The 17,538-nt window shown below is 35.4% G+C and overlaps 1 protein-coding gene across 4 annotated transcripts in view; it reads right to left on the bottom strand.

Annotated features, from left to right (window-relative positions):
* Window positions 1–776: 776 nt before the first annotated feature.
* XKR9 (XK related 9) overlaps window positions 777–17,538 on the bottom strand; it is a 92,461-nt gene continuing 75,699 nt past the window's right edge. For all 4 annotated transcript variants that reach the window (XM_045810203.2, XM_087864833.1, XM_045810202.2 and 1 more), the window contains 2 exons: window positions 13,273–13,493; window positions 777–4,330 (listed from right to left, as the gene is read on the bottom strand). In XM_045810203.2, coding sequence (XP_045666159.2) covers window positions 3,702–4,330; window positions 13,273–13,493 — 850 coding nt within the window. In that variant the 3' untranslated portion in view covers window positions 777–3,701. The remainder of the gene's footprint in view (window positions 4,331–13,272; window positions 13,494–17,538) is intronic.

Consider the following 17,538-nt stretch of genomic DNA (forward strand, 5'->3'; position numbering starts at 1 on the left):
AAAAAGCAGGCAGACATTGAAGAGGTCAACATTTGTAAGAAAGAATGGCACTGAGTGAGGACAGACTCCAGTCAACATACTGAGTACAAAAACACAGAAAACCTGCAATCTTAAGGTGCAGAAGACAGAATATGGAGTGACCACAGTAGCTGAAAAGTAAGGGTGAAAATCTGAGAGGGCCAATAGAGAGTAAGTCTTATTCCATATATTAAGTCTTCCTAATTCTCTGACACTGAACTATACATATGAGAGGCAGAATCCAAGCAGCACACTGAAGCTAAGCAAATAAACACTTTTTTATAGTTCGAAGTTCAAGTTAGTGGTCTGCTAAAAGAAAAAAATTTATATTCTTCTCAATAAAAAAAGGATCAAGAGAGATCTAAAATATATCATTCATAACATGCTGGAACAGACACATGAGGAAATAGGAAAATGTGACCTGTGCTCAAAAGAAAAGGCAATCAATGAAGACCAAACCTGAGATGATGCAGATATTGAAATTAACACACAAGGATTTTTAAAACATCTATTATAGTTACAATAAAGGATATAAAAGAAAATATACTCATAATGAATAAAAAGGATACAAAATTTTAGCAGAGAAATAAAAACTATTTAAAGAAATGGAAATTCTAGAACATAAACATAAAATCTTTGAAATTTTTTAAAAAGCCATTAGATGAGCTTACAGTAGATTGAAGATGAAGGAAAAAGTCAATGAACTTGAAAATAAATCCAATAACTATTGAAGAACAAAAAAAATAAATAAACTGGAAAAAAATGAACAAGCCCCTCAGAAACGTATGGGATAACATCAATAAGTCTAACATATATGTTAACGGAGTCCAAGAAGAGAGGCAAAATGATAGTAAGAATATGTGAAGAATAATGGCGGAAAACTCTCTAAATATGGTAAAAGACTAAAATTTATAGATTGAAGAAGCTCAGAGAACCTCAATTAGGAAAATACAAAGAAAAACTGCAAACATAAACACAGTAGTCAAACTATTGCAAACAAAACATGAAAGGTAAAATCTAAAAACAGCCAAAGAAAAACAACAAATTACATATAGGGGTAATGACTTCAATGATCACTAGCTTCTCATCAGAAACGATGGAGGCCAGAAATCAGTGGAATGAACTTTAAAATGCATAAAGCGGGGCGGAGGGGGGGAGAGAATGTCAACCCAGAACTTTATATCCAGCAGAAATATAAGAATAAAGGAAAAATAAAGACATGTTCAGATAAAAGAAAAAAACCTCAGCAACAAACTTAAACTACAGAAAATGCTAAGAGACATTCTCTATGCTAAAGGGAAATAACATAAACATTTAAATCTTCAGAAAGGGATGAAAAGCACTTTCTTTTTATTATTTAATGTCTTTGTCCTTAATGACTCAAAGATTCTGATTAAAGTGCTACTAAGTGAGCCTAACTTCTTCTCCCATCTTCACTCTCTCAGTGTGTGAATATATACACATACCACCAAACATGCAGAGATAGGGAGATATGCAATAAGTGAGATTCACACTACAAGGATCAGGTGCCCAAAGGAAACTGCAGAGTCCCTAGTTCCTGCAAAGTTTTTCCATGCCACCTAACCTTCTCAAAGAGCAGCACAGGAGACATCTTATTGAGTTTATATACTCTATAAATATAACCCTTCTGTTATTCAATATTTTGTTTCATTTACTATAAAATGAAAATCACAAACAGTAAACATTCTGAAAGATAGATGGTCAGTTTCTATAAATGCTTCAGTAGATAACCTTTTCAAGGAACAGAACTCTATTATACATTTGTTTTGTACCCACAACAGTACCTAACCTAGCAGAGAGCTGGGCACAGAGTTAGTGCTTAACATTTACTTATTGCTTTCAAATAGGGTTGATAGTTAAAATGCATTATATCTAGTAAGTTTACCCTTCATTCTGAAAGCTACAGTTTTACATTAAGTTATAAGACTAAATGTGGAAATGGAAATTTTTTCTCCTGGTATTAGAGAAGGCTATCTTTTGAGGACTCATTCATTAAGACCCTACCCAAGGGAAAGAAAGGGTAAGAAACTGAAAAAGATACGAGAATTTGATGGGAAAACTTCATTATTTCCAGGAGTTCAGCCTAATCCACTTGTCCTCCCTATTTACTCCTAGGACCAAAATTTATTACTTAGTATAAGGAATAATGCAGAAAACCATTAATATATGATTTGGTTACTTAAAGTCCTTTCCCTATTTTTTTAATCACTTTATTTTAGTTTTGTTATTATTGAGCTATAATTCTTTCTACATTCTGGTAATAACACCTTATCAGATACAGACATTTCCCCAAAGAAGATATACAAATGGCTAACATCACTAGCATCATTAGTGATGCTTAACATCACTAATAGAGAAATGCAAATCAAAATTATTGTGAATTATCAACTCACACATTTTAGGATAGCCACTATCAAAAATACAAAATATAGCAAGTGTTGCTGAGGATGTGGAGAAACTGGTACCATTAGTGGGATTGTAAAATGGTGCAGCCACTATCAAAAACAGTATGGAGTTTCCTCAAAAGATTAAAAATAATTTACTATATGATCCAGCAATCCTACTTCTGAGTATACAACCAAAAGAGATGAAAACAGGATCTCAGAGAAATACTTGCAAACCCATGTTCACAGACATTACTCACAACAGTCAAGAGGTAGAAGCAACCCAGCAATGGATAAACAGAGAAAATGTGGCATATACATACGACGAAGTATTGCTCAGCCTTTAAAAAAGAAGGAAAATCTGTCACATGGCACAACATGGATGAACCTGTGGGCAATATGCTAAGTGAAATGAGCCAGTCACAAAAAGACACTCTGTGATTCCCCTTATATAAGGTATCTAAAGTAGTCAAATTAATTAAACACAGAAAATAGAACTGTGGTTCCCAGAAGCTACAGAGTGGGAAATAGGAAGTTGTTCGATGGGAGTAGTCTCAGTTTCGCAAGATGAAAAAGTTATAGAGATGAACAACAAGGTGAATGCTAGTTACTGCTATTAAACTGTACACTTAAAAATGGTAAACTTGATGTTTTGTTTTCTTCCTCTTCCCTTCTTTTCCCTTTTGCTTTACTCAATCTGCCCCCAACTCAAAATATATGCACTGAATCAACAAAATAGAAGAAAGAAAAATGAGCTTTCTGCTCTTCTCTCTTTGCAGTTCTCCACGAGCATTAGTTTTAGTTCAGAAACAATGAGGGAATGAAGGATGGCACGTATTGGGATGAGCACTGAGTGTTATATGCAACCAATGAATCGTTGAACACTACAATAAAAACTTATGACATACTATATGCTGGCTAAATAAACATTAAAAAAAAAAAAAGAAACAAACAAACAAACAAACGAGGGAAAAGTTGAAGGGAAGCTCAATTCCAGGCTTCTAATTTGGGGGAACCAGAACATTTCTTCCAATTCAGGTTCAAGCTGGCAACTCTACTAGGCAAGAAGGAAATGTATTTGAGTACCCAAGATCTTTAAAACCAAATGAAAAATTAATTTAAATAATAAAATATTACTATGCTCTCCCACATTCATAGTTAATATACTAAAACTGATCTCAAATTAAAGGCAAAAATAAGGAAGAACACATACACATAACATTTTCTTTATTAACCAATGAAACAAAAAAAAATAAAAGAGATCTCACAAATGAATAGCTATTCCATTAGAAAATACTTCATTCTACAATCTCTTTGAGCTGCTTTTCCATCAATTTCATCAGGTTTTGTTTCTTCATTTCTGTTTGGGTGCAAAGTCCCATAATAAACAATAAGAAAAATAATTCCAAGGACAAGAGTAAGACCTATAGTGATACTGATAGACATAAAATAGTCTGAGTTAAAAATAGAGACTGGGGAAACCCAGAACACAACCAATATCCCCCCAGTGGCCAGTACTCTTACAATATAATAACAAAACATTGGACATTTGGTATTCTGTCCCTTAATATTAAAAAATGTAAAAGTAAGAATGAATCCAACAACAATTCTGTATAAGAATTCCATACTTATAGAAGCACAAAACTGAGTTTGCTTTTTGAATGCCCACAATATTCCTAAAAACCAAAGAAATAACAACAGAAATAATGCAATATTAACATTTAAGAATAAAAGAAGTACAACACTCAGCATCCAAGATAATAATGTAAACAACTTGTAAAAGAGGTATGTGAATCTGGGACAGAATCCACTAAGGAGATTTTTATCAGGCAAGGATTTTCTTAAAGCTACTTGATAATCAACAGTTGACCAAGAAATAGCACAGCAAGAAACCATAATGGCTGCATCTACAAAACAAAAAATAAAAAATAGATATACTGTTATAGGAATAGTAATAGCAATATTAAATTACTATATGCCATACACACTTTATCTGCATATACACACACCCACAAACACATCAGGTACTTTATATATTCATCTAATCCTTTGAAATAGATATAAATATTCCCATATTACATATGGAAGAATTGATGCTTAGAAAATACACATATTACTTAAGTCACACAGCTAGCAAGTTGCAGAGAGTTGAGATCTCAACTAAATCTGCCTGATTTCAAAGTTGGTGTCCTTAAATGCTATTATAGACTGCTTTATATGATTTTAATTAAATTCACTGTACAAATTTTATTGAGCAAGTGGTATAATGGAAACTGCACACTGTGGAAGTCCTCTAAGAGACTACAGTTACAGTCCTAGCTTCTCCAGTCTCTTTGGCTTTGACCTTGAACATATATTTAATTCACCAAGAGACAGCATAATGGGGGGCAGCAGTAAGAAGGAAGGAAGAGAGGGAGTTAAACAGAAAATTTAATGTAAGGATATAGATACTTATCTACAAGCTAAATTTCCCATTTCTTTAGATGATGAATCAAATAAATATATTCTAAAACTTACAAATTTCTATAGACTTGACATCTTTACTCCTTTTCTTCCCCAACAAATAACAGAAGTTCATTACTACTTTGAAAAGGCATGCCATTAGCCCCACTGTCAAAGCTGGGAACTTTTATAAAACTGAAAGCAAAGACATTAGAGGATTAGAAAGAATTTAAAGAAGAATACAGAATGCTATTCCTTCCCATTTAGTCTCATTGAAGGTCTATATATTAGGATAAAAAGGCAGACAAAATAAATTGACCTATTGAAGAAGATTATAATGATTTTAAATGCTTTGTCTATGCTCCTGGTTTTAGCATATTCCATTCTGGACCATACAATTAGCTGGACTTTTTTCTTTCTTCTTTAATTCAAACATATTTTAATTAAAGCACTACTTTCCCCTAAATTGTCCTACGATTTTTTTCTCTACTTAGTTTTAACTTCTACCAAACTAATACATATGCATAACGATTGAACAAATAAACAAAAACAAATTAACAGATATATATAATTTAAAAGTCACTAAGCTCTATCTCGCCTCACCTCTCAGTCACAACTCCCAGAAGAAATTACTAAAACTCTTCTATCATTTCTTCTGACATTTATCGCTGTATTTCTAACTAAAACAAATATTTTTACTTTATCTGCTTTAGACACTGCTTCTTGATTTCCTCTTTGGAAAGAAGAAAATTTAGCAAATACACACATAAATACACACCTTCCTTGCATTTTCCTCTCCCTCCATCTGCCACCAGAGTAACATCAATATTTTTGGTAAAAGTCAGTATTTGGTGTTTACCTTATTATAACTACATAAGTACAGATTTTTTTACTGCTCAGCCAGGTATTACATTGATATATTTCCTTTCTTTTAAAACTATTCATTGTTCCTTTACATGCTTAGTTTTTCATAATCCTATCAATATTTCTTAGGAAAATCTTCAAATTATTAATTAGTAAAGCTCCCCTATATACACATCTATTGGTTCGTTCCTTTCTTTTTTTTTTAAAGAATAGGATCCTATTGATCTAAGGTGGTTGTTCTCAAGGTTTGATTCTTGCCGTCCCAGAATTTCCCTTCACTTAAGTCCTTCTTGCTTTATTCTCATGTTTGATCAAGCATTCTCCAGATATTCCTGAGAGGAGTTGCACCTAAGCAAAAATTTTTGAGACGATTATGTCTCAAAATGTCTTCATTCTACCTTCACATTTGATATACAAGTCTTGCTAGAAACAGAATTGAAAGCTAAAAAATGTGGGACACCTGGGTGGCTGAGCTAGTTAAGCATCTGACCCTTAATTCTGGCGCAGGTCAAGATCTTAGGGTCCTGAGATCAAGCCCGGAGTCAGCTCTATCCTCAGCGTGGAGTCTGCTTGTTCTTCTCCCTCTGTTCCTCCCGCCGTGTGCTCTCTCTCCTCCCCTACCACCCCCGTCCCACAAATAAATAAATAAATAAATAAATAAATAAATAAATAAATAAATAAATAAAACCTTAAAAAAAATAAAGCAAGTGAGTTAAAAATATTTTCGGGGCTCAGTCAGTGAGCATCTGCCTTCTGCTTGGATCAGGGGTCCTGGGATCTAGCTCCACATCAGGCTCCCTGCTTAGCAAGGGGGGCTGGGGGGGGGCGTTGCTTCTCCCTTTCCTCTCCCTCTACCCCTGTACCCCCCACCCGGCTCGTGCACTCTCTAATAAATAAAAACCTTTAAAAAAAATTTTTTTAAATATTTTCCATTGAAACTTTAAAGTCATTGCTCTATAAGCCCTAATCTCGAGTATAACAGTTAAGACTTTCAGTGCCATTCAGTTTCTCTCACATCTTATAGAATATGATCTTTATCCTTGCTTCTCTGAATGTTATAATGATGGGCTCAGTATGGCCATTTTTATTCACCCTTTCAATCTAATAACCCACATGCTTCGGTGATACGCTGTTTTATTCTTTGGTGGTTTTGCTAGAAACCACAACATGCATATTTATTTATTTTTTTTAAAGATTTTATTTATTTATTTGACAGAAAGAGACAGCCAGCGAGAGAGGGAATACAAGCAGAGGGAGTGGGAGAGGAAGAAGCAGGCTCATAGGGGAGGAGCCTGATGTGGGGCTCGATCCCATAACGCCGGGATCACGCCCTGAGCCGAAGGCAGACACTCAACGACTGTGCCACCCAGACGCCCCACAACATGCATATTTAATATCTCAAAGTTCTACATTAATGTTTTTCCTTATAGAGGAATTTATAACAAAAATAATGAAGCTTAAATTTCAGGGACTCACACTTGCCCAAGTTCCTTCCAAGCCAGCAAAGCCCTAGTAATGTGTTCATTCTGTCATATATTTTTATAAGATTTGGGAAAATAGGATATATTTTTTTAAAGATTTTATTTATTTGACAGAAAGAGACACAGCCAGCGAGAGAAGGAACACAAGCAGGGGGAGTGGGAAAAGAAGAAGCAGGCTCCCAGCAGAGGAGGGAGCCCAATGCAGGGCTTGATCCCAGGACCCTGGGATCACACCCAAAGCCAAAGGCAGACGCTTAAGGACTGAGCCACCCAGGCACCCTGGGAAAATAGGATATTTTAAATGCAGTTGATTAAATGCCCTGTCACTACTCCTACTTACTCTCTCTTATATTTTGCCTTGGTGTGTTGAAGTGGCTGTGGTCATTTTGGAGCTCTAAGGGAAACTGAGTTGAGAATACATTTAGTTTAGGTTTGAGGGATATGTTTATAAGATCTGTTTAAATAATTAAGATCTTACTAAGTCACAGAGCTGAGATTCTCCGCAGTTTGCCTGATATTAACACTTCACTATATTGCCATCAACAGGCCTTTGATTACTTAACATTAAGACATAATGGTCTAGCCTTATCCAGTTGACATTATTAGTTTGACACTATTTCCCATTTCCCACTCATCTACTGGCTTTAATATATTTTTCTGATCATTTAGCTAACATAACATCAAACCATACTCTATCCAAACTGAATCCCTTGTCTTTACCAAACCACATCTTTGCTTATGTATTTCTTTCAGTCTGAAATGACCTTGTCAAATTACTGATTTTTTTCTTTCTGAGTTGACATTACTGACACCAGTGGTGAAAACCTAAGACTACCAATATATTACTAAATGAGACATCAATAATAAACTAGTGTTGAAAACAGTATTGAAAATTAGTTACTTCATCAAAAAAATGTGATTCTGATCTTACAGCACATTACTAAAGAAACTGCCAGTGTTTTTCCAAACTTAACAACAATCCAAAAAATATACAGGATATTAATAATTCGTGAAGGTGAAAGAAGCTTTTCTAAGTTAAAATAAAAAACAAATTTCAATCAACTATGCTAAAAAAGATTGAATTTTTCTAGTCTCTCTATAAAATTATAAAATTATCAAATCAAGTCAATCAGTATGCAGCCAAAAAAAATAGAGTGTCAAAATAATATATTACTTTTCTTCTTGTAAAATTTGTGTTATTTGTCAGCTTTTTTATATCCGTAATTTACTGTAATTTATTTTTTTTAAATGTTTACTTTCATACCTTCTATGGACTGAACTGTAATCCCCCAAAATTCATGATGAAGCCCTAACCCCCAATGTGACTCTACTTTGAAATAGTGCCTTAAAGAGGTAATTAAAGTTAAATAAGGTCATAAGGGCAGGGCCCAAGTCTGATAGGACTGGTGTCCTTATACGAAGAGGAAGAGACACCAGAGATCTTTCTCCATACACAGAGGAAAGGCCATGTGAGGACACAGCAATAAGATGGCCATCTGCAACCCAAGGAGAGAGCGCTCACCAGAAACCAACTCTGCTGGCACCTTGATCTTAGACTTCCAGTATCCAGAACTTTAAGAAAATGTATTTCTGAGGGTTAAGCTGTAGAATTCTGTTATGGCGGCCTACACAGACTAACACAATATGTAACTTGTTTTCATATTATATTCTTTTTCTTAAACAGGGTCTCTCTAAATGTTTTAGTTTTACACTTCAAAAAACCCATATCCACCTTTGCTTTACCTTTCTTCTGGACTATACAGGGAATTTAAAACACTAATTCTATTATCTTCTACCAGACTTACATGTTATCACTGTCATACTTTCCTTCTATCTTTTTCTTAACCACATAGTATTATTTTTATTTTACAGTCAATCTTCATTTAGATTTACCCACACATTTACTATTTTCCTTCCTCTTTATTCCTTCTTGGAATATTCCTCTGTTCTGTATAAAGTACATTCTTTGGAATTTCCTTGAGTAGTGATATGCTAAGGCATGGATTTCTTTCTACTTGGTTGCTTGTGAGATGAAGGGCTTCCTGAATCTGTGGGTAGGTGACTCTTGTCATTTCTGAAATTTTTTCAGCCATTAACTTTTCAATATTACCTCTGTTCCATTCTTTCTCTCCTGTCCTTCACAGACTCTGCTCAGATGTATATTAGACCTTCTCATCCCACCTTCCATGACTCTTAATATCTCTTTCATACTCTTTCAAAGTATAATCTGAATAATTCCTTCTGATGTAGCATTGAATCACTGTCTATACAGTTATGTCTTATCTGCTAAGTTTTTAATTTCAACTTTTAAATTTTTTCATGCTCATAAATTCTTCTTTTTCAAATATACAATTCATTTTTTATAGTTTCCTATTCCATATTTTTAAGTTCATCATTTACCTCTTTCAACAAAATAGGATGCATATCTTATACTTTGCAACTGTTAATTTCCAATATCTAAAGGCTTACTAATTTTTTTCTATTTCTGCTATTCTTACTCATAATGCCTTATTTCTTTTGGTGCTATAAATTACTGTAAACCATTCATTTTCCTTGGAAAACTATTTGTGAAAATTACTTGAGGTCTAAGAGAAAGTGAATTCCTCCAGGGAGGATTTATACTTGTTTGAGCCAAATTGATAGGGTCACTATCAGTCTGGGACCACTTTAAACTATATTCATAGCCTGGCTTTTATTAGTTTGTATTTGGGTTTTTTGTTTTGTTATTTGAGCTAAAGATGAAAATTTTGATTGCAAAATTGTTATACTGTTATGTTTCCCTGTTCTACTCAGCAGCAAGGCGATAATCCTTGCTATCTCTTGAAAGCAGATAATGACTTAGGTAACTTCACACTTTTGCCCTGAGGAGGGTGCCTTTTGGAGTACCAGCTTTACAGATTAGAACTCGCTATCAGACATCCCTCCCTTATGAGGACTGAGTTTTGTCTTCAGTCCACACACTGGAAGCTATCAAAACTGAATCTGCTATTTATAGGTTTAGTAAAAAAAAAAAAAAAAAAAACACAATCTCTCCACGTATAAATGCCTTCAGAGTCCTACCTAACCCTGCTGTGTTCCCACTTTCACGTATATTTTGGCCTCTCATATCAGATTGTTTTATGGTTTTATGAAGACTTTTGAAAATATCCAATTATTTTACATATTTTCAGAGAGACAATTAATTCAAATAATTATTATTTGATTTTTAATTTGATGATTAATTCAGAGAGAGGATTAATTCAAATGCCTTTCAGTGGTAGAATTTATCTAAATAATCTGTTTTCCATCGCTTTCCATCTTCTAAACATTTGTTGATATTCTTTTTTTTTTTTTAAAGGAAAGGAATGACTTTTTTTTTTTTAATATTTTTTATTTATTCGACAGAGATAGAGACAGCCAGCGAGAGAGGGAACACAAGCAGGGGGAGTGGGAGAGGAAGAAGCAGGCTCATAGCAGAGGAGCCCGACGTGGGGCTCGATCCCATAACACCGGGATCACACCCTGAGCTGAAGGCAGACGCTTAACCGCTGTGCCACCCAGGCGCCCCCATTTGTTGATATTCTAATCTGCTATTCTACTCTGCACTCTCTTTGTCCTTGTGGGTTTATACTGTTTTTACTCCTTTACTCTCCTTTTTAGTATAATTTCAGGAAAGTGCAAAGAAAAAAGAATATGTTCAGTCTTCTAAAGTACTGCTATATATAACCTGATTTTTTTTACATTTTACTCTTCCTGATTGTCAAAACAATATGAGTATCATAGAAAATTTTCAAATTCAGGAAACCTTAAAGAAGATGAAATAAAATCATTCATAATCCTAATACCCAGAAGCAGCCACAGTTGATATTTTTGCATGTCTTCTTCCAGACATTTTATATAATAATTTCTCTGCATCCTTAAAAGTATGATAGAAAATTTGGCAGTGAACAGCTCTGCATTGTGGGAACTTTTTCCTTTCTTTCTTCTGACCTTTTTGGCAGCTGCTTTTGGTTGGGACTGTCCCACATCTAAGACAACAAGACGGTGGCCTCAAAGAAGATGAAAAAGTCGCTGGAGTCAGTCAACTCTAGGTTTCAACTCACTACAAAGATGGAAAGTACAGGCTGGGGTACAAGCCAACTCTGAAAACGATCAGACACAGCAAAGCGAAACTGGTCATCCTCACCAACAACTGCCCGGCCTCAAAGAAATCTAAAATAGAATACTACACCATGTTGTCCAAAACCGGTGTCCATCACTACAGTGGCAATAATATTGAATTGGCCCTGCATGTGGGAAATACTATAGAGTATGACACTGGCTATCACTGATTCAGGTGATTCTAATATCATTAGAAGCATGACAGAACAGACTGGTGAATAGTAAATCACGCAAATTTTTCTTTAATAAAACTGACCAAAGTTTTTTAAGAAAAAAAAATATGATAGAAAATATCACAAACTTTTTGCCTAAGTTTTATTTTAGAATTAATTTCCTATGTCATTAAAAGTTATCTATAAATACTATTTCTAGGGGATACACCATTTTTTATACTAACAGCCTATAATTAGATTTCTCATTTTTTGCTATTTTTAACTAACACCTCAACTTCTTTTAGGTCCAAGCCCACAAAATCTTTGAATCACAAAGAAAAAAAGGTCTCATAACTACGTTCTCTTCGATGTATTACTAACAATCAAAGTAAAGGCAAAAATATTAGGACTACAGTCTAGAAGTTTACAACAAATTGGAAACAGGAAGACTGCTTGAGGGAATGAACTGATCTCACAGGTGACTCTAGCACAGAAGGAACTCCAGGGAAAATGATAATTTGTTCCTCTGAGATGAATCCAAATGTACACAGAACCAGAGTCATTAATGAAAACTGGGGCTATTATTTAGCAAATAGTTTTTTTTTTTAACATCTCAAATTAAATACCTAAAAAGGTTTTTTAATGAAAATACCAACTGTCCTTAAAAAATGAACACTTTACCCTAATGAGGAAATCTGCCATAGAAGAGCAATATATTGACCAACTTACAAAATTTTCACTATTTTGTGGCATTTGCACTTTCACCCAATGATTCAATTGAGAATTTACCCTATGGATATAATTCACACACACAAAATGATTCCTGCATAAGATTACTCATTGCAGCATTTTTTTACAAGAGTAAAATATTAGAAACATTCTAAATTAACATAAATATGGGGCTTATTAAATAAATCATGGGTACATCCATAACTTGTAATACTATGCAGATAAGTAAATGACTGAAGGAGTTCTTTCTGTACTGATATGGATAAATCTCCAAGATATACTGTTAAGTACAAAAAACAGAGACAATTTTTATGTTACCATTTCTGTAAAAGAAAAAAAGAGGGAAAAAAGCATATAGGCTTTTAAAAATTTTTCAGAAAGAATCAGTAAAAAACTGTTAATAATAGTTTCCTTTCTGGGCAGACAAAAGAAGGAATGGGAAGAAGGGAGAGGGAGACAATATATCTACATATACTTTCTGATATTTCCATAAGTATACTTCTTTTTAAAAATATGAATAATTCTTGGGGCGCCTGGGTGGCACAGCGGTTGGGCGTCTGCCTTCGGCTCAGGGCGTGATCCCGGCGTTATGGGATCGAGCCCCACATCAGGCTCCTCCGCTAGGAGCCTGCTTCTTCCTCTCCCACTCCCCCTGCTTGTGTTCCCTCTCTCGCTGGCTGTCTCTATCTCTGTCGAATAAATAAATAAAATCTTTTAAAAAAATTTTAAAAAATTAAAAAATGAATAATTCTAAAAAGAAAAAAAAACTGTAAGAAAACTTCTAAAACCTTTCAAAGAATTGTGTAGTTGAGAGGTGCCTGGGTGGCTCAGTCAGTTAAGCGTTTAACTCTTGATTTCGACTCAGGTCATGATCTTAGGGCTGTGAGATTGAGTCCCACGTTGGGCTCCATGCTGGGCGTGGAGCCTGCTTAAAGATTCTTTCTCCCTCTCCCTTTTCCCTTCCCCCCTCCCAACAAAAAAATTAAAGAAAATAAAGATCTCAGAGCATCCATTTAACACAGGGTGTTAGGAAAGACTTACACTGACTGAAATTTGCTTGACCGTGTTCGAGAAAGGTGTAGAGCTGCAAAACAAGTTGTGGGCAGCCTTCCAGGTAGGTCTCAAATAGCCTGAGCATGCTCAAATCAGTCATTCTATCTATAACTTCTTTATGTGGATCAATTTGTTCTTCCATAAAGTTATCAGTTTTGCTGCTATTTTTGAAAGCCACGTGATAACCCTTTTTCAAGGCAAACCAATACCTGTAAACACAAACATTTATCTTCAGTAAAATATTCTTTATAACATGTATATTAATATATATAATAATTTTGGGAAAAGTAACATGTATTTAATAAGTACAGAATTTTCTGGAGTGCCTGGGTGGCTCAGTCGGTTAAGAGTCTGACTTCATTCAGCTCAGGTCATGATCTCTGGGATCAAACCCTGAGTCAGGCTCCTTGCTCAGAGGGGAATCTGCTTGTCCCTCTGCCCCTCTCCCCACTCATGCGTACACGTGCATGCTTTCTCAAATAAAATCTTAAAAAAAAATAATACACACTTTTCCCACATACTTTCTCCACTACAAATTTCTTTCAACTCTGTGAATATCTCATGGTGGCTTTATTGCAATTCAAACTCCATAAACTTTGGGGCAGCTGGGTGACTCAGTGGGTTCAGCAGTTGCCTTTGGCTCAGGTCCTGATCCTGGGATCCAGCCCCACATTGGGCACTCTGCTCAGCAGAGAGTCTGCTTCTCTCTCTCCCTCGACCCTTCTCCCTGCTCACGTGCACACTCTCTCTCTCTCTCAAATGAATTTTAAAAATTTAAAAAAAAACACTCTATAAACTTTAATTGCATATTTGATAGGAACTGTATGCTAGCACTGTTAAGCATACAGGATCTCAATTCATCTTCATAGTAATTATGAGAGATGAGTAGGTATTATTTCAATTTCACAAATGAGAAAACTAAGGATGAGAATGGTAAAGGATTAACTAAAAGTAAAGGGCAGACCAAGACTCCAAACTTAGATCTTATGATTCCTAGTCTAAACCACTACTTTCTGAAAGAAAAATTGCATTTTCAATTCATGCAATTTATCTTAACTACAAGATAGTTGCTCAGGCTCTTCTTTAAAGAATTTTAAAATGAACATGAGTTATCATCATACAAGTAAAACTAATAATAAAACATACTGAGACACTTATTTAGAAGACATCTGGGGCTAGCAACGAGGCAACCCGGAGTCTAGCTCAAAGTTTATCAAAACTCTTTATTCTTGGGGCGCCTGGGTAGCGCAGTCGTTAAACGTCTGCCTTCGGCTCAGGGCGTGATCCCGGCGTTCCGGGATAGAGTCCCACATCGGGCTTCCCCTCTGGGAGCCTGCTTCTTCCTCTCCCACTCCCCTGCTGTGTTCCCTCTCTCGCTGGCTGTCTCTCTGTCACATAAATAAATAAAAAATAAAAATTTTTTAAAAAACTCTTTATTCCTCAGTTTCCTCATATATAAAATAAAGGCAGTGATATATACCTTGTTTCATTTGGCCCTTTCTGTCAATGTTTCCCATTTCAGTAAATGGTACTAACATTCACCATGTTGCTCAAACCAAAAACATGGAAATAGTTTCCAGCTCCTTTTTTTTCTCATACCCTAAAAAAAATTCCTCAGCAGGTTCTCTTGGTTCTGGTTTTATCTTCAAATATATCCAAAACTGAACACATCACACATCATCACTTCTACTGCCTCAGTCCTAATTTAAGCAGCCAACATCTCTGGTCTAGACTACTTCAGTAGCCTCATAACTGGTCTTTGATTCTACTCCTGCTCCCTATGCATCCTATTTTGTACATAGCATCTAGACTGAACCTGTTAAACATAATTCAGATGTCACTCTGCTCAAAATGTTCCAATGAACATTTTGTTCCATCAAACTTAGAATAAAACCCAAAGTCCTTACCATTTAAAAGGTCCTTCATAATCTGCCTTACACACACAATATCCCCACTACCTTTCCATCTCATTTTCCTCACACATTCAATATACCCTTCTTGCTGTTTTTCCCAACTTAAAGGCATTTATCTTTGCTAGTCTCCTTGCCTGGAACTCTTCTGGGTCTGATGTGGTAGATGCTGGTCCAGGAAGTTATGCACATGCATGGCACCATCTCCCATGAATACAAATGGGAGGTCATGCCTGATCTCTACTTCTACAGAGATTCTGAAAAGATTGGGAGGAAAAAAAAAAGAGCACACTGTTGCTAAAAAGGCTATGACCAAGGAGGAATTTAAGGGTGAAGGGACTGCTCCAGCTCCTGAGTTCACCACTTTCAACCTGAAATAGCTGACTGGTCTAAAGGCATGCAGGGGTCCTTGGTGCCTATTTAGCAGTTCCCTACTGAAGACTGGAGTGTTCAGCCGGCCACTGAAGACTGGTCTGCAGCTCCCACTGCTCAGGCCACTAAATAGGTAGGAACAACTACTGAGTGGTCTTAAGCTGCTCTTCCACAAACTCTTAAACAAAATGGAAATAAGGCTGACAGAAATTAAAGTTTCTTAAAAAAATGAAAACTCAAGGGGTGCCTGGGTGGCTCAGTCAGTTGAGCATCTAACTCTTGATTTCAGCTCAGGTCATGGAATCAAGCCCTGCATGGGGCTCTGCACTCAGCGCAGTGTCTACTTGTCCTTCTCCCTCCCCCTGCTTGCACATGTGTGCTCTAGCTCTCTCTCTCTCAAATAAATGGGTAATCTTTAAAAAAAATAGAAAATTTAAAAAAAATTTATATATTTACTCAACTTCATTCATATCTCTACTCAAATGCCACTTGCTCACAGAAGTCTTTCCAGATCACACCATCTAAAATAATAATACTCTCCACCATATTCTCTTTATCCTGTGTTTTTTTATTGCCACTTGACAGATTATTTATTTTTATCTTACCTCCTCATAAAAATGAAATCTACACGAAAGCAGGGACTTTGCTTTGTTCATTGCTATATCCTAATCAACTAGAACAATAGCTGGTACATAGTAGGTTCTCAGAAAATATTTACTGAATGAATTAGTAAATGAAAGCTCATATTTCTTCCATTAAGATAAAAAGACGTAGATAGGAAAGAATTTTGAAAAGTTGGAAGTAAAACAAAAATGTAAGATATTCCTATTTTAAGCAAGATATATACAAAAATGGATATACAAAGATTCATTATGTGGCAAACAGAAGTATATTTTTAGGGGAAGTGGGCGGGGAATGGGGTAATTGGGTAATGGACATTAAGTAGGACACTTGATATAATGAGCACTGGGTGTTATACGCAACTGATGAATCACTAAATTCTACCCTTGGATCTAATAATATAGTATATGTTAACTAAATTGAATATAAATAATTTTTAAAAGATCTATATTTTTATCACAGTTTTAAATAACATGGTCTATTATATTCATTGTGGGTTAGATGCCAAGGCAGGAAGTCTACAAAAATGATGAAGGTGTGATCTCCACCTTCAATGACTTTACAACCTGATAGGAAGTTCAAGCCTGTAAACTATTAGCTGCAATACAAGGCAGAAGAAATAACTACTCAATAGAAATGTAAATACTGTGTTGTAGAAGTACAGAATAAAAAAATGATGAACACTCCCTAGGATTTATAGGTGAGATTTATAGGGAAAGTTGTGTTTGAGTCTTTCCTCGGCATCTGGCACAATAGGAAGGTCCCATATATATATTATGTAATACTATTATGTAATACACTATGAAGTTCCTGTTCCTAAAGTAGATTATAAACTTTTCACAAATATTAACAGGTACAAACCCACAGCATAGAGTGGGAAAGGCAGCAAAGCACAGTGACTAGGAATACAAATTCTAATAAAGCCAGAATGCCTGAGTTCAAACCCGAGCTCCATCACTTCCTAGCTTAACCTCTCTGTTCCTGAGTGTCCTCATCTGAAAAATGGAAGCATTCATCATATTCACCTTACTGAATTGTGGTGAGGAAAGTTAATACATGTAAAATGCTTAGACCAGTACCTGGCACTTGTTAAGTACCATATAGGTGACTCTTAAACAAAAAAACAGAGCTGTTTACAGATGTTCACATTAAAATTTCCAGTAACTTTAGAGAGCAATCTTTCCAATTCTATAGCAATTAATGGAAAATCTATACAAAGTTCTGCTTATCTAAAGGACAACTTCATGGGAAAAGGGAGTATGAACATAATTTTTTCGTCAATAAGATATTGTTTCAGTTTTATGGAATAAATGATTAAGAAGCCAAAGGAAAAAGAACAAAGGGAGCTTTC

The sequence above is a fragment of the Ursus americanus genome, chromosome 9 (genome assembly GCF_024610735.1).
Source record: "Ursus americanus isolate L20-20 chromosome 9, mUrsAme1.1.p, whole genome shotgun sequence".
In the NCBI taxonomy this organism is placed as follows: domain Eukaryota; kingdom Metazoa; phylum Chordata; class Mammalia; order Carnivora; family Ursidae; genus Ursus; species Ursus americanus.